Raw genomic sequence first — 22,597 nt, 5'->3', positions numbered from 1 at the left:
TGTCCTTGCGTTTAGATGCCAAGGAGAGCAGAGGGGTAGAGGTGGAGCCAGTGGCCACACCTACATCTCTGGAGGAGGAAGGCGGCCTGAGCAGCGACAGTGAAAACGTTCATGCTAATGGCATCCCAGGCACGCCCATCTCTGCCAGCTTCACCCCGTCCCTGCCTGACGACAGACTGTCTGTCTCCTCCAGCGACACTCAGGTGAGATATCTTGGACGAAACGCAGAGAGTCTCCACAGTCGATGGTCTCGCACTGTGTCGTTGGTTTTTAGAGTTTTTTTAACCTTCTTTATCGATCTGTACACATTGTTCTTGCCAATGATGTCATCTCCGTAAACATTCTGTAGTGCAGTGAGAGACCGTCAGGGGATTTCCAAAGAGGATTCCAGAGTTGGGTTCGATGACCGACCAAATGCAATACTTGTGATGGAGACAATGTTGAGTTGTATGCACTTGTATAGAAGAAGAGTTACTCTACCAAAATGAATGACCGTGTCCGTTTATTCAAAATGTTATCCCTACTTTCGTTACAGCCCTCTTATAAAACAGTAAAATCTAGTACACACAACAAACATTTCGTTAGGTTTTAGGGTGACATGAGAGTTTTAAAATGAAACACTTACAGTAATAGAAAAGCTGTTAGTATTAGTTTTTAATCAAGGTCTAGAATTGCAGTGTAGGACACAATCAGAGTTTGTTTAGTGAGAAAATTTGTCCTAATACATTGTCAGGATGAGAGAATAAAAAGACTAGAATAACATTCCCTTTAAATTTGAAGGCGGCTTGTCTGAAACGGACTGCGAGGAAAAAATATATTTCCTCAGAAAATTCAATGTTGAATATTTTTATTAGTAATTCTTAAAATCATTAAATGAAACCAAAGAGGAGATCGAGTTTTTCTCATGACCTTATTTTGTAAATCAAGTGAAACATACATTTGGGAAGCGCACTGAAAAACACATCTGTAGTTTTTACATTTTCATATTTTCACATTTTCATTTTTATGGGAATGAAATTTATAATCTTTTACCTTTTTATGTGTTTTAGTGCAGCTTCAGCAATCATGTAGGGTTTTGAACTCTTTATTAGTCACTATCTCAAATGTATCGACGCATTACACTTCAGACAAACTGAATGCTATCTGAATATGTTTATTTTGTTTATTAGTGGTGTCCCTATGCATTGTAAGTAAGGTCATTTGTCAGTCACATTGTGTCATTACTTGTAAAAAGTATAGCTTTAATAGCAGCCTGTAATGGCATATTACTTATTTATTTTAACACTTCCCATATCTTCCTCTGTTTGCTGCAGGAATCTGGTGCACCAACGGGACCTGCACCGGGTGCGAAATTCTCGCACATTTTGCAAAAAGACGCCTTCCTGGTGTTCCGCTCCCTCTGCAAACTATCCATGAAGCCTCTTTCAGACGGTCCACCTGATCCAAAGTAAGCTTGCTCTCTTTCCACTGCCAAGAAGCAAATCGACTGAAAAAAAGCCATTTCCTGTGGGGGAAAAAGATCAGATTTGATTAAAAAAAAAAAAAAAAGACCAAGATTTTAATGGCTGATCTAGTCTGTTATATGGATTCAGAAAGGAATCAGATTATCTTAATAAGATAGCCGGACTTGCTTAACAGGATTTATTACTCTGGTTCCTTTGTGTAATTTGATTCAGCGGGTATCAGCCATTGTTATTACGGAGGTTTTATCTCGCCATGTACCACAGTGCTGTCGAATTCTCAATCCTGATAGGTCAAAAGGTGTCGATTAATTTTCTGGTACTGCAGCCCTGGGAGTATTTTCTGCTTCATTCGAGAAGAAATATCTGTATATCGAGAGAAAGGCGTAAATAAAATGGCAAATAAAAGTGCAAACACAATTTAGGTAAAGAAAAGCTTGTATAAATATTTTAATACGAAATATATTGCTATGTTATATATTAATATATATGATACTATGATGATAATATGACAAAATTGTTCATATTATATTAATATAATATACATCATTTACTACAGATAAAACATTTTAAAAATATTTGCTCATCTTGGAAAACACTCACAGACCAAGTTACTCGCAATCCAAGGTTCCACTTTTTCTTTTCCTGAAGAAGTGTGTAGACGTGTGTGCGTGCGTACACAGTACTGTAAGTCTTTGGCACCATATTATATGCTGTACCAATTTTGTTATATATGTCTGCATAATTATGTACAAAATCATTTAGTATTTCCATATATAACTTATTAATTAATAGTAATTCATTCATTCATTAATAGTGAGTGTGACAAAGTTACCAGAAGAACTCATATTCTCCAACAAGCTCAGTAAAACCTAACAACTGTTTTACTTATAGTTCTGTGCAAAAGTCTTGGGCACATACAAAAACATGGCATAAACAAAAGATGCTTTTGAAAATATTTCTGCTTAAAAGAAACATTCATAAAGAGCAATAAAGAGTAATAAAATAAACAGTCAAAATTTGGAGTGAAAACTCATTGCTTAAAATCAGGAGTTTTAGACACAAATTTGTGCAGTTTTGTAGGAAAATAGTTGTTAGGTTTTACTGAGCATGCTGGAGAATATGAGTTCTTCTGGTAACTTTCACACTCGCTTCTTTCTATTTTTATGCAAATCCCAGAAGCGTACATTAGGTTTTTTGTTTCCATTTGAAAACTGGTCTGTCTTGTACTATATGTGTTTTCTTTACAGTCATGCATATATTCTCCTGTAATGTTATTTATTTATTAATTTTTAAGTTATATATGGAAATACTGAATGATATTGTACATAATTATGCAGACATGATAAACATATATAACAAAATTGGTACAGCATATAATATGGTGCCTGAGACTTTTGCACAGTACTGTATTTAGAAATTGCAAAGTAAACAAAATTGAAATCAGTTTTGACAAAAATTCAATTCAAATGTAATCAATATTCTGTGTGACTTGCAAGTGACATTCATACATTTGTTGAAAAACAGTCAATAACTGAAACAGAAACAGCTGTGTTAGGAAGTGAGGTTGTGGAAAACAGTTTCATGGCACCGTAGCAAGGCTTAGCACAGCAACAAGGTCATTATACTGCATCAGCAGTGTCTCTCCCAGTCAACCATTTCAAAGCAGACTGGATTTCAAGATGTTCTGTTCAAGCAATTTTAAAGAAGTACAAAAAACGTGCAAAAGTCTTTTGTCAAATCTCATTCTAGGTATTAAATTAAAGCATGTACATAAAATGTGACCGGCTGCGGCTGCAAAGTGACTGAGGAAGGGTTGTGTATGTAACGAGGTCAGCAGCAACCTCATTTCCTCTCTCATCTGTTCCACCCACTCAGCATTTGGCCACTGCAGTGTACTAGTTACCAGCCTGATCATCTGTCATCATCTGCACCCGTTTCTCACTGGTTCATTCCTTAAGTTAAATAGTGATTTTATGCTTACATGATTTATAGGTCACTGTGTGGTTCAACAAACAAAAAACATTTCTTTGAAACTGCTCCGGTAGAAGAACTGGACTGAAAATGAGTTATCTGAAAAGAAAAAAACGTCCTTCAGAGGCCTGGAGAACCATTCCTAAAGACTATGTTTTAAAAAATAAATAGGATATTCAATTTGAAGATGGGAATAGTAGCTTCGTCATCGATTCTTTTTCCCCCTACGTCATTTAAATGTGATGTTTGAGTGCAGTGTCAAAAAAATAATAGTATAGTTTATGTTTAAATCTTGCTCCAGTCAGCAAATTGGTCTTGGTCAATCCTGCCTGTCAGAGACAAGCACAAAAAACAAGGCTGTATCGATTTTTTTTTTTTTTTTTTTTTCACTCCACATTCGAAAGTCAGAGAGTTCTTTCACCTTTGCTGATTTAAAACACGGCTTCTCAGGAGGACGAGGTACAGATTAGGTCAGAACGCTATTTGTCAGAAGCCGGAAGTGTCGGAAGCCGGCGTGGTCTGTGATTTGCATGCGTGAGAGATTTCCCACATTGATAATCATATTTGCATTCAGAAATGTGTGGCTATATTTCTTAGCAGAGGAGGTTTTAATGTGGCTCTGGATGCAGTTTTACACAGCTCGCTTATTCATATTACTCGGTTTGAGCTTTTGTTTAGATTTAATGTAGTGCAGAGAGCGCTTATTTATCCTGAAGTGAATCAATACTTCTCCGAGGCACATTAATCGCGTGTCTGTCTGTCAGAAAAGAAGTGGGGGTGGAAACCTTGGAGAGAAGCTGAAGTTAAATTTTTTTTATTTTATTTTTTTTTGTATTCAGGGTATGACTGAGCGTTCACTCCAAAGGTTAACGCTTAATACTCAGCCGCCCACTCAGGCTCTCCAAACTTCTATAGCACTTCTGTTAAAGAGTGTGAGATTTATTTATTTTTTTTTTCCCCTGGACTTTTTTTTTTACCTACAGTATATTAGTGTTATACCTGGTTTGTCAGAAGCTTTAGATCTGCGTGCAGTCTCTTACCCGCGAAGGCTACACGCTCTATAATGAGAACTCCGAAGTGTTCTTCCTCAGTAGGTGTTGAAAATAACTGTCATTCAGGATGCACTTAAAATAACTTCAGTCAGTCCTGTCTGTAATGGCCGTTTACGAGTAAATGCTTTTCTACGCTAAGCACAGACAGGAAACTTTCAAAGACTTGAAAGCCTTGATGAAGGTTCACTTCAGAATGGAGTGCATCACACTGAATTGTAGGCTTAACAGCTGGATGAACACTAAGCTTAGCTGTGCTCCTTCGTGTGGTACGCTAACATATTAGCTACTTTTACATAGAAGATATTTCTTCAGTCTATTTTAAAGTGTCCAACTTAACCGTTTACAAAGACGTTGATCTGATAAGACGCGTGTTTACGTGCTCAATCAGGAAACAGTGGTTCTGCGGGCCATCGAGTGTTTAGTCAGAGACGGTTGTTCTCATGGAGTTTAAAGATTGGGAAGCAAAATTCCCTTCCAGGTAACTCATTAAGTTGCCTAATGTTATCCATGTAGAGTAAACATGCACAGAAAGCAAATAATTACATATGACAAATTGCTTTTAGAACTGATATAAAAATACTTTGCATGGCAATGATTTGTTCTTGGATTGACGAGCTGAAACTAAACTCTGAGGAACTTCTAATGATATCCCAACGATTTCTTTCATAATCTCACGGTCGTACTAGTTTGGGATCAAATTCAGGGATGCAGTACAGTACCCTAAAACACCACTCCGCGCCACTCTTTTTCGGTAGAGATGAAGCGAGGGCTCTTATACAGATGGCAATCAAACAGCATTGTGGATAAAATAGGAAACTGTTAAACAACGCGGATTTCATTACAGAATTATTAATTGCATGAATAATGCCAGCTGCACACTTGCGTAGTGATTATCACTGTGGCATCGCACTTCTAGACAACGATTTCTATCAGAACAAACTTTAAAGAACTTAAGTTGCAAGATGAAACCAGAGAAACTTTTACAATCTCTTGCAAAAGTGCATCGAAAAAACCATATATGAAATCTTGTTCTTCTGGCCAAGGCCATGTTATTATGTAATATTTATTTATTCATCCATTTTTTACTACCTTTTAAATCCTTTACATTATATCTACAACCTAATATTATATTGTTTAATATTAATTGGTAAAAAATATATATATATATGTATCTGCCATGAAATAGCCTGTGAAGCTGATCTGGCAATAAACCTTAATACAAAGAAATAAAACAAATCAAATCGAGGGTTTGAGTCCCGATCCCTATCCTACCGACAGAATATACGGGATAAAAGATGGATGGATGAATAAATAGATAAATTAATGAATGCCTGTTTTATTTTTGTCTCCAGATCCCACGAGTTGCGTTCCAAGGTGCTCTCTCTGCAGCTGCTGCTCTCCATCCTGCAGAACGCAGGCCCCATCTTCAAGACCAACGAGATGTTCATCAACGCCATCAAGCAGTACCTGTGCGTGGCGCTGTCCAAAAACGGCGTCTCGTCCGTCCCCGAGGTCTTCGAGCTGTCCCTGTCAATCTTTCTCACGCTTCTGTCCAACTTCAAAACCCACCTCAAGATGCAGATCGAGGTGCAGTTCCTCACACCTCATGAAGCGTTTATATCTCCTTCTGCTGCTATTAACCTGCTGACAGTGTGGATTTATGTGCGTCTGGTGGATCGTGACAGCTCGTAATTCACTTCCAGACTGTGTGTTTGTATGTGTGGGTGTGTAAAAGAATGTGAAAGTCTCTGTCATACCAGATCAGACAGTGAGGATTTCATCACTGTACACTGTTATTCAGGAGACTTTTTTATTTATTTATTTTTTTTTATGAATAATTGATTCAGCCTGGTCAAGCATGATGCATTATTATGTCACCCACAGGTCTTTTTCAAAGAGATCTTCCTGTACATCCTCGAGACGTCTACAAGCTCATATGACCACAAATGGATGGTCATTCAGACGCTCACAAGAATATGTGCAGGTACAGTATATTGAATCCTCATCTCGGATCATGGGCTAGATCCCGAATTTGTTCTTCAGCATATAAATGCACGCTCTGTTTTTTTTGTTTTGTTTTTTTTTCATGCTCACAGATGCCCAGAGCGTGGTGGACATCTACGTGAATTACGACTGCGACCTGAACGCTGCTAATATTTTTGAGAGGCTGGTGAACGACCTGTCGAAGATCGCGCAGGGCCGAGGAGGCCACGAGCTCGGCACGACACCGCTACAGGAGCTGACATTAAGAAAGAAGGGTCTGGAGTGCCTCGTCTCAATCCTCAAGTGCATGGTGGAGTGGAGTAAGGATCAGTACGTCAACCCTAACTCTCAGACCAGTCTCGGTAAGCACATTTGTTATTCCATGTTTCATTTTTTTCTTTTCGAAAGCGATAAACTGTATCAAGTAAAATCCAGCATCTCAAAGCAAATACAGGAAGCGATCTCAGCAGTGCCTGAGGCGAGCTTTAAATGCTAAGCAAACAAACCCTGGCGCTCTTGCTAATCAGGGGATGAAGCACGAATAGCTCTAGAGCACAGACTGCTAGTTTATCGCGGATCAACCCTCATCAACCTCCTCTCCCTAGACAGAGCCGAATTTATTATTAGTGCTGCTTGCAAAGCAAAGCATCACTTGTATTATCTTGCAGGCTACTAATTTGTCTTTTTTTTTTCAAAGACGAGCAAAGATTGTAAATTTATTTTGACTTGGAAAACTAACAAGTCTTGGTTTACGAGTACCGAGTATCATGTATCACGCATGCGCTTCTTGTTTTGAACAACTGAGCCAAGCTGATCCCGTAGACTGTCTTTAAAATAAGAGATACAAAGGCCGTGAGTTTTTTTGCCGCGGTAAGCACTGCTCACATTCTCTCCAGAAAATTTCTCTTTTCCAGTTCTCTATGTTGTTGTTACTTCAACTTCATCTAAACCTGTGCTTATAAGCTCTATTCATTTATTCGTAACCAATATATAACTATCATTACTTTATGGCTTATATGACAGAAAGAGCATGCATTACTGTACATGAGCACCTGTCGGTAATGCTAGGTATGATTGAGATTAGTTAAGACATATATGTATAAAAAACCTGTATAGTTTTTTCCTGTAAAAGGAACCTTTTGAGAGCTCTCCAGTGGAAATGCATATTTTACTTCGAACTACATTCAAAGACTTCTCGGTATAATAACTGTAATCAGCATTTATGTACATTTAATTAGATGAAACAGTCTTTGCACGTGGAGTTTGTTTGTTCTCCCCGTGCTTGGTGGGTTTCCTCTGGGTACTCTGGTTTTCTCCCACAGTCCAAAGACATGTAGGTTAGGTTAATTGGTGTTCTCAATATTGTTTGTAGTGTGTGAATGAGTGTGTGTGTGTACTGTATGCCTGCGATGGATTGGGACCCTGTCCAGGGTGTACCCCGCCTTGTGCCCTAAGACTCTTGGGATAGGCTCCAGTTCCCCGCGACCCTGAATACAGGATAAAGTGGTAATGACAATGAGTGAGAGTGAGCGAGTCTTTGCACAAACAGATAATTCACTTAAAAAGCATCAATACTAAGAGTGATTATGATAAATACTAGATGTGCCCGTGACTTTGTTCGACCACTCATAAGCAGGAATTAAAAAATGTACGACAGCATCCGTTGAATTTTGGAATTAACTCAAATTTATGTGTTATTGTGAAGTGCGCGGAATAAAGGTGTGTAAATCGTGTTTATTAAATAGTTTTCAATCGCACACTCAGAAATATTTAGATAAACTAATGATTTTTCAAGGCTGATTTTAAAAGATTTTTTATGATATACAGTTGTTTTCCATTTAAACTTCAAATTCATTTTCAAAATTTTTGCACATTTTTTAAAAGATAAAAATGCACATCAAGGTGTTTAGTGTTGTGCCTTTGTGTGTTGCAAAACAGAAATTTAGTGCCTCTAGGGCAGGTAAGTGTTAGTCCGTGAGCAGCAGAGTGTCTCTCCTTGTCTCCCTGAGTTCTGAAAAAGCTACCTGTGCTCTCAGATTACCAAGACGGCTACAGGCTGAATGTTTTAAAGAGTTTCCGACATGTAATCAGATCCTACATGGAACGTCTCTCTCTCTTTCTCTCTCATATACACACACACACACACACACACACACACCGATGCGCACATGCTGCAGGTCTGGTTTTGCAGGGTTTTTATCAGGCTCTTGTGTTCTGTTTGGGCTTTATTTGTCTCCTCCTCATTCTCAATGCCCTTTTGTAACCTCCTACAGACAGCAGAGTGTGAGGAGCCTCTGTACTCTACAGCCCCAGCCAGCATGCTAATGAATCAAACTATCTCCACTTTCTCCTGCTCGTTCTGTTTCTCTGTACCACAGAGGCTTGGATTCATCTGTGTTTGTCTTTGTCCTCTCTCTCTCTCTCTCTCTCTCTCTCTCACACATACACAGGCCAGGAGAAGCCTTCTGAGCAGGAGGCCAACGAGTCCAAGCATCCAGAGACCATTAATCGCTATGGCAGCATTAACTCTCTGGACTCCACAGCTTCCTCGGGCATCGGCAGCTACAGCACGCAGATGTCCGGCACCGATAATCCTGAGCAGTTCGAAGTGCTCAAACAGCAGAAGGAAATCATCGAGCAAGGCATTGACCTGTAAGATTACACAGCAAATCAAGGTTTAATTCAACTGTATAATCTATGGTTTAAAAACATGTATCAAATGTCAAATAAACAAAAAAAGCATATTCTCATACATGCTACTCAAAGTATGAAGTTTTATTTAACATTAATGGAAGGAGTCTCTGTTGTAAGAACTCCTTACGTATAGTATTTCTTACAAAATACATCAATTTCGATGTGCAAAGATGTGAAAGCTCACCTTAACTCTAGTTCCTTATATATATGGAATCCTTCATCACTGCAGAATCTGTAGTTTTTAAAAGTGACATGAGCCTGCACTTGTGTTTAAGGTTCAACAAAAAACCAAAGAGGGGCATTCAGTATCTGCAGGAGCAAGGCATGCTGGGAACAACGCCAGAGGACATCGCTCAGTTCTTACATCAAGAAGAGAGGCTGGATTCCGTAAGCCGTCTTTTGTACATAACTTGTATGTTTAGAATAGTTTATAATAAGCAGGAACAAGAAAACTCTACTCCTCCTGATGAATACACCCAAATATTTCCATTTCAATAAGATCTCAACAGCTTAGGTGCGTTTTTAAAGCCGTTTTCTGCAGCCGTGTGCTTGTTAGGCCGTAAGAGCCTCTCCATGCGGTCAGAGAGCGTGTGAAATAGCTCACTTAACACTTGGTCGGAAACAAAAGCACCCAGCTTAAGCCCCGAGAGTGGCAGCCAGGACGTGTGTTTATCACATTGGGTAGTGTGAATCTGCAGCATTTTCTAAGTTTATTGCTCAGTAAAAGAAGTAAAATAAAAATACTTGAGTTTTAAACATGCTAGTTTGAAAAAAAAGAGTTGAGAGTTTTAAACCTGTTCTAGCCAGATGTGAATCTGAAAAAATGTGGTTGTAAGGATATAATATGCTATTAAAGGAAGCAAATAAAAAAAAAAAAACTCTGTGGTATTTAGGGATTGAGTTAATATATAACCAGTTTCTCTGTCTGCTTCGCAGGTCCAAGCCGGAGAGTTTCTGGGAGACAACGATCGTTTCAACAAGGAAGTGATGTATGCCTATGTTGACCAAATGGACTTCCAAGGGAAGGACTTTGTGTCCGCCCTGCGTCTGTTCCTGGAGGGCTTCCGGCTCCCTGGAGAAGCCCAGAAAATCGATCGTCTCATGGAAAAATTTGCTGCTAGATATTTAGAGTGCAACCAGCGGTAAGAGATTAAAGGATTTACTCACAGTCAGTAAGACCACACCGCTCTTACTGTGACTGACATGCAAAGAAACCACACCTCCTTTATTATGACTGACAGGCACGGAAGCAACACCAGCTTTATTATGACTGACAGACACAGAGGCCACACCTTCTTTATTATGACTGACAGGCACAGAAGTCACATTTCCTTCATAATATTTGACAGGCACAGAGAGGATGTCTCCTCTGTTATGATTGACAAGCACAGAGGCCCCACACCTCTTACTAAAATTAAAAGGCACCTTTGTTCATGACTGACAGGCACAGAGGTCACACCTCCTTTATTATGACTTATGGGCACAGAGGCCACACCTCCTTTGTTTTGACTGACAGGCGCAGAGGCCACACCTCCTTTGTTATGTCTGACAGGCGCAGAGGCCACACCTCCTTTACTGTAATAAACAATGTGCAATATCTTTTTTTTTTTTTCTCTCTGTAGGCAAACCCTGTTTGCATCTGCAGACACAGCATATGTCCTCGCTTATTCAATCATCATGTTAACTACAGACCTTCATAGTCCACAAGTAAGTGCATTTCTATACGTCTGCTGTTACCATTATAGTGATTAAACTAATGTTACGTTTCAGGCACAGCTCTGTGCTGCAATAAATAATTCTTTGCAAACGTGTGACTTGCACAGAGCGAAGACTAGAGGTGTAAATTAAAAAAGTATGTATCTTCCCAAGTGGTACTGCATGAGTCATTTTCTTTTGTTGTTGTTTTTTTTTTTGTGTCCTTTTTACAGGTGAAGAATAAAATGACAAAAGAGCAATACATAATGATGAACAGAGGGATCAACGACAGTAAAGATTTGCCGGAGGACTACTTGTCATCCATTTACGATGAAATCGCAGGGAAGAAGATATCTATGAAGGAGACAAAGGAATTGCCACTCAAATCTAATAAACAAAGTGAGATTAGCACCCGGCACTATGATAAGTTCAATCATAATGCTGGAATGATCATGTCAGAGATGATATTAGAGCCATCAGTATTGCGGAGTAAACGAAATAATGGAATCGTTCACAAGTCATGAATGTCATGGTGTAATATTCAGCTTTGTAAATAACATTAATAAAGAGGTGGATGTGGAGATTCTGAAGCTTCATAATGGCTCACGTTCATGTGATTCATCACATGCTTGGCATAAACATTTTCAAAAAATTAAATGGTGAATATTGCAGTGTCACAACTCTGCGAAACTGAAAGTGCGGTGAAATTAAATGGACATGTCTCATACCCCAACCCAGACAGAGTAAGCATCGCTAAGATAGATGTGAATGAATTGCTCTCTCTGAAACAGGTGTGGCCAGTGAGAAACAGCGACGGCTGCTGTACAATGTGGAGATGGAGCAGATGGCGAAGACAGCTAAGGCTCTGATGGAGGCAGTGAGCCACGTTCAAGCCCCATTTACCAGCGCCACCCATCTGGAACACGTCAGGCCTATGTTTAAGGTACAAAACGCTGATATAATTTGTGAAATAGTAATGTTTGTTTCCTGCAAGGATAGAGGAAAAGATCTGCAGTCATGTCAGCTAGACAACCTTTTTCCTTGAGAGTAGGCGGTATTTCTTGGCAATATTTAGTAACTACATGTACCAGACTCTGGCAAGCCTGCAAGCCTTAAAGTCTGGAGTTTTAATGCTTGTGTTTTCTCAGTCAAAAAAAAAACTTTTATTTAGTTTTTCATCTTTTATTAGAAAATGCAAAAATAGTAAGAAGATCGGCAGGAAATCTAGATATCATGAATATGCAAATAAAAAAAAGCTCCCATGTTTAATTTCCGCGTCCTGGTTCATTCTCATATTGAGAGCTTATAAATCATGATGGGGTATCATTAACTTGTCATGTTTTCATGTCAAAAGGATTTTCTATGAAAGAGTTTACTAAGAATAACTTATTAAAGGCTTCCAGGCTGTATACAAATGCATAATAATATGCCTGATATATGCCCGTTTTGTTTTTGTCACATTTCCTAAATGAATGATTAAGATGCAGTGGAAGTGAACGCATTATAACATACAATATAATGTTTGCTCAGAACATGTGGGTACAACTAATGTACTAAGATGGCAAACTATGAAACCAGTCTTGATGAGAGGAATTAATATTTTGTTGTCAGTTATATTGCTTTATGAAACAATCTCACCCATGATACCCTTAATTTCTGACCCTCTAGCTGGCCTGGACTCCGTTCCTGGCAGCCTTTAGCGTGGGTCTGCAGGACTGCGATGACACCGAGGTAGCGTCTCTGTGTCTGGAGGGTATCCGCTGCGCCATCCGAATAGCCTGCATCTTCTCCATACAGGTGCGCGTCTTGCTCTTTGCTCCTTTAAAAGGTCGTATAGTTTTAAATGTCACGCTTTTAGTTTAATCGTATCAGCCCTATTTAAAGTCTAGTGTAAAGGTGGGCAATGAGAATGATGAAAGATGCGAAGAAGTGTGCTGTGAATCTTTTTCCGAACTCCAGTTGGAGAGAGACGCATACGTGCAGGCCCTGGCTCGCTTCACCTTGCTCACAGCCAGCTCGGGGATTACAGAGATGAAGCAGAAGAACATCGATACTATCAAGACGCTTATCACGGTGGCTCACACTGATGGGAATTACTTGGGGAACTCGTGGCATGAGGTGAGCTTTCCAGGACCAAACAACTTGCTACATCTGGATTTTCTATTCATCTCGCTACTGATACTGTACACTTAATAGGAACTACAAGCTCAGGAGGTGTATTTAGATAGATCATTCATACTGATGAAGGTGTGTGTTTGCGTTTCCTGCAGATTATGAAGTGCATTAGTCAGTTGGAGCTGGCCCAGCTGATCGGCACAGGGGTGAAGGCTCGCTACATATCCGGGACTGTTCGGGGCAAAGAGGGCTTCATAACTAGCACCAAAGAGCAGAGTTCAGACGAGTACCTGGGTATCGGTTAGTACCACAGAATGCGCCATTCTAACATAAATATTTAAAGGATGTATGCTTTATATACAATATGTAGGGATCTATATGTGACACACCGTCTGGTGTAAAGTTACTACGGTATAACAGGAATAAATAAAACGTTATTAAATAAGTATTACCAGATCATCTCACATCGCTCACCCCATTATTGATCAGTTATTCTCCTATGACTGTTTTATTCCTTTCATTACATACACACTTTTGCTTTATTCGTTATTTTGCCTTTTAGTTGGTGGGACCGTAGATCGGAAGCAGATTGCTAGCATCCAAGAATCCATCGGCGAGACCAGCTCTCAAAGCGTTGTGGTTGCCGTGGACAGGTACAGAGTTTGTGTCCCTGTAGCTTTCAGTCTCAAGTCTCATTTCTGGTTATTTACTATATTAATATTTAAGCCTAATTAAATAATTAAGCCCGTATTTATTTTTTTTAATGTAGGATATTTACAGGATCCACTCGACTAGATGGCAACGCTATAGGTGAGTATACGATTGTGTTTTATATTATATAGTAGCCGAGCCCGCAAAAATGAAGTAGTGAGATCGTGTTTATTAAGTAGATTTAAAAAATGTACTGTTGAATTTTGACATAAACTAATGATCCATTTTTTTATTTATTATTATTTAATGATAAGGGCGTTTTCCGTTTAAATTTTAAAGTAGCATATCTGCATATCTCTCTTAAAACAAATACACCTGGGAAAACCCCATTAAATTTAGTTCGGTAGTTTTTATGTGATGTGTGCACAAACAGACAAACGAAAATTCCAAAAATCATCTTGATGTGTTCTGTTACTCATCTTACGTCGCCCAAATTTTTTGTTCGCAAATATCTTCAATGTACAGACACATCACCTTTACAGTTTTATTATATGTATAGATAATTACTGGTACTATACCAGGTAAAAGAACATCCTTATATGGTCAAACAAACAATGGGTTCACTGTTAAAAATAGAAAAAAATGAAAGATTTGAATCTGTGATTTATTGGAAGGGGTTAGGAGGTTTATATCAGTCTAATTAGGAGTGTGTGTGTGTGTGTGTGTAAACCAATTATTAAACCCATAAATACTCTATTTTGTTTTTTTAGTGGAGGATTTGTGTAATCTTTTCCTCATTTAATAGCAGACTGTATATTTTTGTCGAGGTGCAGTAGTACCAGTGATTAAATCGCAACGAGTCATTATAAATTGTGTGTGAAAACCTTTACCCCGTATATAAATAATTGTTCTTCCAGACATCACGACAAACAATGTATTTTTCCGTTGTTGTTTTTGGCAGTCGATTTTGTGCGTTGGCTGTGTGCCGTTTCCATGGACGAGCTGGCCTCTCCAACCCACCCGCGCATGTTCAGCCTGCAGAAGATCGTAGAGATCTCTTACTACAACATGGGCCGCATCAGGCTCCAGTGGTCCAGGATCTGGGAGGTTATAGGAGATCATTTCAACAAGGTCAGATTCCAGTCACAACATCACAACAGATCGACAAACCTGAGGGAAAAATGTGTTGAAATGCCTTTCTGGTCGTGTTTCTGTTTTCAATCAGGTCGGCTGTAATCCCAATGAGGATGTAGCCATCTTTGCCGTGGATTCACTCAGGCAGTTATCCATGAAGTTTTTGGAGAAGGGGGAACTGGCCAACTTTAGATTTCAGAAGGATTTCTTGAGGCCGTTTGAGCACATCATGAAGAAGAACAGGTAATCACGTTGCACTCTTTAAAATCAGAAGTAGTTTGGAGCAAATTTTTACATTAAGGCTCTTGTTCATTTAGAGACTTGCTGGACTTAAATTAGACCCAGTAATTTTAGACCCATTTTAACAAAGGCAGGGGGACGTATTTGTCAACAAGTTTACTTTAAGGAGACATTTTTGTAATTCTTCCAGTCTAAGCATTCTGCAATTCATGCTTTCTAAGCAAATTGGCAAGCTGAGTTTTATGGGTTTTTTATTTATTTTTATCATCTCCAAGAGTGAGAATAAATAAGGACAAATAAGGATTTGTCACTATAAGCGATAATGGGCACTAATCTGTGTTACGGATGTTCCACAACAACTGCGGCATCAGAGGCATTTATCACCTCACTAATCAGCTTCATGGTAGTATCAGTATTCTTTACACTATTAAAGCACATCCTGATTTTCAGTTTCCATAAATTATCAGACATCCTTAAAAATCCTTATATAAAATGTGCTATGTATAATAAAAAGCACAAACACTGGCAAAACATCACTTTATCCTTCTCGTAGCAGCTATAAGTAAAAGGTTATCTGAGGTCATGCAGAGCCTAAAGCGTGGATCTCGTTAAATCCAGTCAGCAAGCAGACACGTACACGTGTGAGTGTCGAAAATGATTAAGGGCCAAGCCCGGCACTGTGGGGAGTAAATCGGGTCTGTCGCCGTGTGCGTCGGCTCGAAATAGAGATGGTGCCTGTGTGTGAGTGTGTGTAAGTGTGTCTAGTGTTATTGACACATATTTATTATTTACCTCACACAGATCGCCCACTATCAGAGACATGGTGGTGCGCTGCATAGCTCAGATGGTAAACTCGCAGGCGGGAAACATCCGCTCAGGCTGGAAGAACATTTTCTCAGTGTTCCACCTGGCAGCCTCGGATCAGGACGAGAGCATCGTCGAGCTCGCCTTCCAGACCACTGGACACATCGTCAGTAAGTAACATACGAAAGAATTTGGCCGCTTTAGGTTTCGTTCGTATGTGAGCTTCAGGGAGTATACTTGATGGACAGACTTGATGCTTTTTTTTTTTTTTTTTTGTCTCTCATAAGTTCAGTACAGACGCTGAGGATAAAATCTGCAGATGCAATCCTTTTAATGTTTTGAAATCTAGCCCTAGACTATCTTACACAGGTTACGTTAAATCGCGTGAGGCGTCAAGTTGCGAGTTCTCACTCACTCACTCACTCACTCACTCTCCTCCTTTTCCACAGCGAATGTATTTGAGAAGCACTTTCCCGCCACCATCGACTCCTTTCAAGACGCCGTCAAGTGTCTGTCAGAGTTCGCCTGCAACGCTTCGTTCCCTGACACCAGCATGGAGGCCATCCGTCTGATTCGCCACTGCGCCAAATACGTCTCCGACAGGCCTCAGGTCAGTGCTAACGAACTTAAGACTTCAATCCTGGATTATAAATATTATAAATGGCTCAGGACCAGGACCTTATTTCACCCGACGGTGGAGCTGTAAAAGATCCAGGTTGCGTGTGGTTTATGCAGACGCTAAATGAAGTTGAGGGTCGTCACCGTGTCTTAGAGTCCTGGGAGAAGATGGCAGGGTTGCCAGGTTAAGGAAGGGAAATTGAAAATACATATATTCTCGAGACTGAGAGTGGTAGGACAGAATGAGTGGTACAAAACAGCTTTAATGTATTGATCCTACGAGTTCGTCTTCCTCCTTGACAGGCGTTTAAAGACTACACTAGTGACGATATGAATGTAGCCCCAGAGGACCGGGTGTGGGTACGAGGCTGGTTCCCCATCCTGTTCGAGCTCTCCTGTATCATCAACAGGTGCAAGCTGGACGTCAGAACCAGGTACACACACACACACACACACACACACACACACTTCTAACGAGTCATTAGTGGTGCTAGCAAGGCAAACATCAATTGTATTATCTTGCAGGCTTATTATTTTTCTTTTAATCCTTTTTTATGTCCCGTATTATGTCAAATTGTGTGGCTTATTCGCAAAAGGGGTGCCATGACTTTTTTTAAACAAAAATCCCATAGACGTAACATTCAGAGCAACTTTGGCAGAAGCTTTAGCGCAAAGCAAAAATTTTGTAGAAATATAGTTACTAAAAAGTTACCACATTTGAAGAGGCCTGCAAGCTGTGTCATAACATACTCCACAAACAGGTGTAAGTTGTACCCCTGGGGCGCAAAAGGTCAAACAGGAAGTGCATTCCCTGCTATGATAACTTCAATAGGACCTTTGAAACTGGCTAAATCTAACTGTAAACCTTGTTATTATAGAGACATGGGGTCTGTCAGAATCAAGGTGAAGCTGTCAAGCCACGCCCTAGCAACCAATTTAGAGCAGCTGATCCTGATTGTAGACTGTCATTATAAAAGGCCCAGAGTTTTTTTTTTTTTTTTTTTTTTTTTTTGCCGCGGTGAGCAGTCATGTTCTCTTCAGAAAATGTTCCTGTCTCGGTATTGGTTATTATCGAGTAGCTCGACTACAAGCGTGCAAAACCGCAAATCTTTTCCACATGTGGCTGTGATGATGATGATGACGTTTATCGTGTAGTCTGGTCTTTTAAGTCACTCTGCGAATCCGCCTCAGGGGTCTGACGGTGATGTTTGAGGTGATGAAGACTTACGGTCACACGTACGAGAAACACTGGTGGCAAGACCTGTTCCGGATCGTCTTCAGGATTTTCGACAACATGAAGCTCCCGGAGCAGCAGACCGAGGTCAACCTGAGAATCACGTTTGTAGAATAACGATGTTAAGATACGTGCAGAGACACTAACTTGTGTATGTGTGTGTAGAAAGCAGAGTGGATGACCACAACCTGCAACCACGCACTTTACGCAATCTGTGACGTCTTCACGCAGTACTTCGAGTCTCTCAGTCACGTCCTGCTAGACAACATTCTCTCACAGCTCTACTGGTGTGTGCAGCAAGGTGAGGATCCAGACTCCATCTGCATACACACACACACAGACACTTCCTAAAATGGCAGCCTGTGCCCCCACGCTGCAGTTCTCCTTAACTCGGTCTCTCTCTTGTGATGAAAAATTTGATTTCATTTTTTCTTCCAGATAACGAGCAGCTGGCGAGGTCTGGAACCAACTGCTTGGAGAACGTAGTGATCCTGAACGGAGAGAAGTTCACAGCCGAGATCTGGGACAAGACCTGCAACTGCATGCTGGACATCTTTAAGACCACCATCCCACACGCGTGAGAACCTTTTTTACGCTCTCAGGGAACCGTTCTATTCACGTAGCAAACCGGTTGTGATTCGTGTCCTTTCTTTCCTCTCAGGTTGCTCACGTGGAAGCCGGCCGGTGCGGACAGCGCTCACCCGACTCACCTAGACTCGGATAAACAACCGGTACAGTACCGAGAACTCTTCCGTGTATATAGATTAGGAATCGTTCCTCTGTGGAACGAGTGGGACTGAGTGTGATTAATGGATTGTGGGTGACGCTTACAGGACTCCGTGTCCCAGAAGTCTGTAGACATCCAGAGCCGGGCAGAGGACCAGCACTCGGTGAGCAGTATGGAGAAGGCGCTGGCGGAGAATCGGAGACAGAGTCAGTTCAGTTTGTCTTCAGGCAAGTCAAAATCCAGCTCAAGTCTCTCTCAGTGTGTGTGGAGTTTATTATAGGGCTGTATCCATCAAGTATTTTAGTAATCGAGTAATCTACCAAAAATTTAATCGAGTAATCGGATAAAATGTACTTTTGCTTAATTAAACAGAAATGTAAACTATATGAGAGAAACAAAGATTAATTGGTTTTCTTTTTAGGAAAAATCTACTTTTTTTTTTATGGATACAGCATTTTATTAAAAATAAACATTGTCATTATTCACAATACAAGGAATAGTTTAAAGTTGACTGAGATGAATGAAGTGCATTACAGTGCCATACAGTCTTATTTTAAAGCCTTTTCTCAGATGCAAAAATAAAAAAAGGTATTTTAAATAACTGAGTATAAAAAAACTAAGGCACACATTAAAATAAATAATTATACAATATATATATATATATATATATATACTTTCAGAACTAAAAGTTTAAAAAAACTACAGCTGAGGCATAACATAAGCCTTTACTGACAATTTCTGACGTTTTCTCTTCCTGGTTTCTTCATCTCTTGGCTCGCTGATAATTTTATGGCTCCCTTGAGCCTCCGAACTGTTTGCGTCGTCTTCCGCTTTGTGGTGACCTTCTTCTTCGGTGTTTAGTGGCGGCTTGCAATTTTGTGTCACGTAAAACAAATAATTGGGCAAAAACAAGGGTTAGGATGAGGGATTATTTTTTGTAATCGAATTACTCAAGTTTCAGCCCTAGTTTATTAAAATCAGGTTTGCGGATCTCGCGCCTGGGTGTGAATATTTATTTCAGACTCTCAATTTGACGTCAGAGGATGTGTTTATTTTTCGTGAAGGTAGTTTAAATAGAAGTTCTACATCGTAGTCATCCGCCAATTCAGTTCAGTCTAATTAAGGACAAAATAAAGCAACCCGTCGTATCCTGCTTCCTCATTAGGGACAAATTAATGCATTTGTAACTAAAGTGTGTATTGTTGAAAGCGCTATACACTGATCAGGCAAAACATTATGACCACCTGCCTAAAATTGAGTATGTCTCACCAGAAGTGATGCATCTGGTAGCGTCACGTTTTCAGCTTTGTCTTCTATGCTTTCATTTAAAAAAAAAAAATGTAAAGTTGAACATCTGTCATACTGACCATCTTCTACAATTCTTCTCTCGTTCCTGCGTTACTAAATTTCAACAAATGTAGCTGCTATTTAATATATATCAGTATCAACTCTCACACGATGCACTCGGATTTTATTCGCCATCATTTATAGTAGACAAAAAAAAAAAAAAACACACCAAAGAGGTGAGGAGACTCAGCACAGTGGCATAGAAACCACTGTAATTGCAGAAGCGTAGATCAGGGTTAATGAGTGAGTTAAGATGATTGTGTGTGTGTGTTTAGAAGTCCAGGAGCAGAGGCTGTTCGCAGCGCTTCTCATCAAGTGTGTGGTGCAGCTGGAGCTCATACAGACCATCGACAACATCGTTTTCTTTCCGGCCACCAGCAAGAAGGAGGACGCAGAGAACTTCGCGGCAGCACAGGTGCGACACGTTCCACACCGATCACCGGGTTTAAAAAAAAAGAAAGAAATTAATCTTCGTTAATGTGTGGTGCAGAGAGATAGCCTGGATACCGACGTCCACGTGGAGACGCAGGATCAGGGGATGTACTGCTATCTGACCTCGGAGCAGCTGTTTAAACTGCTGGACTGCCTGCTGGAGTCGCACCGTTTTGCTAAAGCCTTCAACTCCAACAACGAGCAGAGGACGGCGCTGTGGAAGGCCGGTGTGTATCTACTCCACTCTCAGTCACTCCCCCACACACACACACACAATGTGAGAATCCTCAGGAGGTTTAAGTCTCTAAGACTAGAAGACATGACGGATATCATTTTGGGTTTATCTTCAATAATGTGTAAACAAAAGACACTAAAGATCTCTGATGCAGTTTCTTTCCTTTTTTTTTTTTTTTTTTTTCAAATAATTGAATATGTGACGGGTATGTGTGTGTGTCAGGTTTTAAAGGGAAGTCCAAACCCAACCTGCTGAAACAGGAGACCAGCAGTCTGGCCTGTGGCCTGCGCATCCTGTTCCGCATGTACACGGACCCGAACAGACAGGACGCCTGGGAGGACGTGCAGAGACGCCTGCTCAAGTAAGACGCACCGTTTCTGTAATCAATCAGTTCCGTCTGATAAAAATGGAGAAGCTTCATCTGCTTCTTTATTCATCCCTTTACTCTTCAATCCAATCGGTAACACGAACACTTTCTATGCAGCGTGTGCAGCGACGCCGTGGCTTATTTCCTGACGCTGACGTCAGAGTCTCACCGCGAGGCCTGGACCAACCTGTTGCTCCTCTTCCTCACCAAAGTGCTAAAGATCAGTGATGACCGGGTGAGTGCCGCTGCTCTCAGTCCCACTGTGTTCATCAGATCTCATTGAGCGGCATTATGTCATTTTTTAATCGTGTGTGTGTTTGTGTGTGCGTGCTCAGTTCAAAGCCCATGCCACCCGTTACTACCCGCTGCTGTGCGAGATCATGCAGTTCGACCTGATCCCTGAGCTGAGAGCCGTGCTGAGGAAGTTTTTCCTGCGCATCGGGCTCGTGTTCCACATCGCTCAGGCGCTGGAACCGCGCGAGCAAGAGGCCTAGGAACGGAGCGGTTTCCCCGTCCTCCTCTTATCCGCCGTCCAACTGGTTTACCATCGTAATCGAATCTAATCCCAAACGAAGGGCATGGTGGAGGCCCTGAAACGATGTAACGCAACTGGAAGCTACTAGAAGAACGTCTTGATGGTAACTAGCGGTCGCTACGTTCTACATTTAGCCCGGGTCCGGACTTGTGATCACGGATTACAGTAACGACAACTATTCAACTCCTCGACGTCTGCGATCCGCAGAATCCTGAGTAAATTTCAAACCGGTGTGTCAACATATAATCCTTAAGCTGTATGAAGAACCATGAACGGAGTCGCCATCAACGACACGGTTAGCGATCGGTTTGGATAACGAGTAACGGCTGTTACTCCACTGTTCTAACGTCTTTTTTTTTGGTTTTGCACCGCTAATGGCTAACATTAGCATAAATAGCTCCTTGAATTGATCTAGTTGTACAGCGGCTTGTAAAATAATCCCATAACACTAGATTTTATTTCTGAATCTTTTTTCTTCTTTTCTCTTGAATTTGCTGCAATTGATTTTCTTTTTTTTTTTCTTTTCAAAATGCACTGGAGATTTTTACTTTTGTGATAATTTATTTAACTACCATCTCTCTCCCTGATTGTTCAATAAGATTTCTAATTGATACCATATCAACTATATATATATATATATATATATATATATATATAAACTATATATATATAAATATATAGTTAAATTATTCCATTTTATATATGTACTGATGCTTTTTTTAGGTAAAAATAATCTGGGATTCTTCAAAACTGGAACTTGGGGTTAAAGAAAAAAAAAAAAAGAAAAAGATTGCACCCTGATGTGAACCGCATCCGAGTCACTGGTCTATATAATCCTGACGTAAGCTTCACTGTATGTGTACAAATAAAAAAAAAAAAAAAAAAGCTAATATATTTAAATCTTCTCTTTGGTTCAGGGATAATGAGGTTGTATTCTCTAGGACAGACTGAATCATTGCGTTTGAAGACGGTTAAGCTGAAGCATTCCTGATTATGGTGGACAAAAAGTGTATAATGGTACAGCACTGTAAAGTTTTCTATGTGGAATAAATAATCTGTACAACTGTGTACATTTACGGCTTCTCCTCCCACATCCTGATCAGACCGGACAGGTCAATAAAGTTTCTCAACTTGCTCTACTTGCGAAACTGAATCCTGAATAATTCTAACTTTATCGTTTATTCATTCTTCATTTATTATTTTCCTGCAAACATATATTTTTTTTCATGGGTATACGTGCCAATCAGCTGTTAGTTATCGAGCATGTTCGGGAAACAGACGATTTTTATTTGGTGACACC

General features: G+C 40.2%; 1 protein-coding gene across 3 annotated transcripts in view; it reads left to right on the top strand.

Moving 5' to 3' along the window:
* Positions 1-22,460, top strand: part of arfgef1 (ADP-ribosylation factor guanine nucleotide-exchange factor 1 (brefeldin A-inhibited)) — a 64,161-nt gene extending 41,701 nt beyond the window's left edge. For 2 of the 3 annotated variants that reach the window (XM_053488171.1, XM_053488169.1), the window contains 31 exons: positions 16-203; positions 1,314-1,447; positions 5,839-6,073; positions 6,371-6,470; positions 6,583-6,831; positions 8,920-9,121; positions 9,439-9,550; positions 10,100-10,305; positions 10,786-10,870; positions 11,092-11,257; positions 11,650-11,801; positions 12,527-12,655; positions 12,818-12,976; positions 13,129-13,273; positions 13,536-13,626; positions 13,743-13,783; positions 14,586-14,755; positions 14,850-15,001; positions 15,800-15,972; positions 16,252-16,412; positions 16,724-16,854; positions 17,612-17,741; positions 17,820-17,955; positions 18,093-18,231; positions 18,316-18,385; positions 18,488-18,608; positions 20,004-20,143; positions 20,219-20,387; positions 20,618-20,756; positions 20,880-20,997; positions 21,098-22,460. In XM_053488171.1, the coding sequence (XP_053344146.1) occupies positions 16-203; positions 1,314-1,447; positions 5,839-6,073; positions 6,371-6,470; positions 6,583-6,831; positions 8,920-9,121; positions 9,439-9,550; positions 10,100-10,305; positions 10,786-10,870; positions 11,092-11,257; positions 11,650-11,801; positions 12,527-12,655; positions 12,818-12,976; positions 13,129-13,273; positions 13,536-13,626; positions 13,743-13,783; positions 14,586-14,755; positions 14,850-15,001; positions 15,800-15,972; positions 16,252-16,412; positions 16,724-16,854; positions 17,612-17,741; positions 17,820-17,955; positions 18,093-18,231; positions 18,316-18,385; positions 18,488-18,608; positions 20,004-20,143; positions 20,219-20,387; positions 20,618-20,756; positions 20,880-20,997; positions 21,098-21,256 (4,502 nt within the window). In that variant the 3' untranslated portion in view covers positions 21,257-22,460. The remainder of the gene's footprint in view (positions 1-15; positions 204-1,313; positions 1,448-5,838; positions 6,074-6,370; positions 6,471-6,582; positions 6,832-8,919; positions 9,122-9,438; positions 9,551-10,099; positions 10,306-10,785; positions 10,871-11,091; positions 11,258-11,649; positions 11,802-12,526; positions 12,656-12,817; positions 12,977-13,128; positions 13,274-13,535; positions 13,627-13,742; positions 13,784-14,585; positions 14,756-14,849; positions 15,002-15,799; positions 15,973-16,251; positions 16,413-16,723; positions 16,855-17,611; positions 17,742-17,819; positions 17,956-18,092; positions 18,232-18,315; positions 18,386-18,487; positions 18,609-20,003; positions 20,144-20,218; positions 20,388-20,617; positions 20,757-20,879; positions 20,998-21,097) is intronic. The other variant, XM_053488170.1, reaches the window with a different exon arrangement.
* Positions 22,461-22,597: the final 137 nt, after the last annotated feature.

This window comes from Clarias gariepinus, chromosome 26 (genome assembly GCF_024256425.1).
Source record: "Clarias gariepinus isolate MV-2021 ecotype Netherlands chromosome 26, CGAR_prim_01v2, whole genome shotgun sequence".
NCBI lineage: Eukaryota > Metazoa > Chordata > Actinopteri > Siluriformes > Clariidae > Clarias > Clarias gariepinus.
The sequence above is the reverse complement of the archived record's forward strand: the minus strand, read 5'-3'. Positions and strand labels throughout refer to the sequence as shown.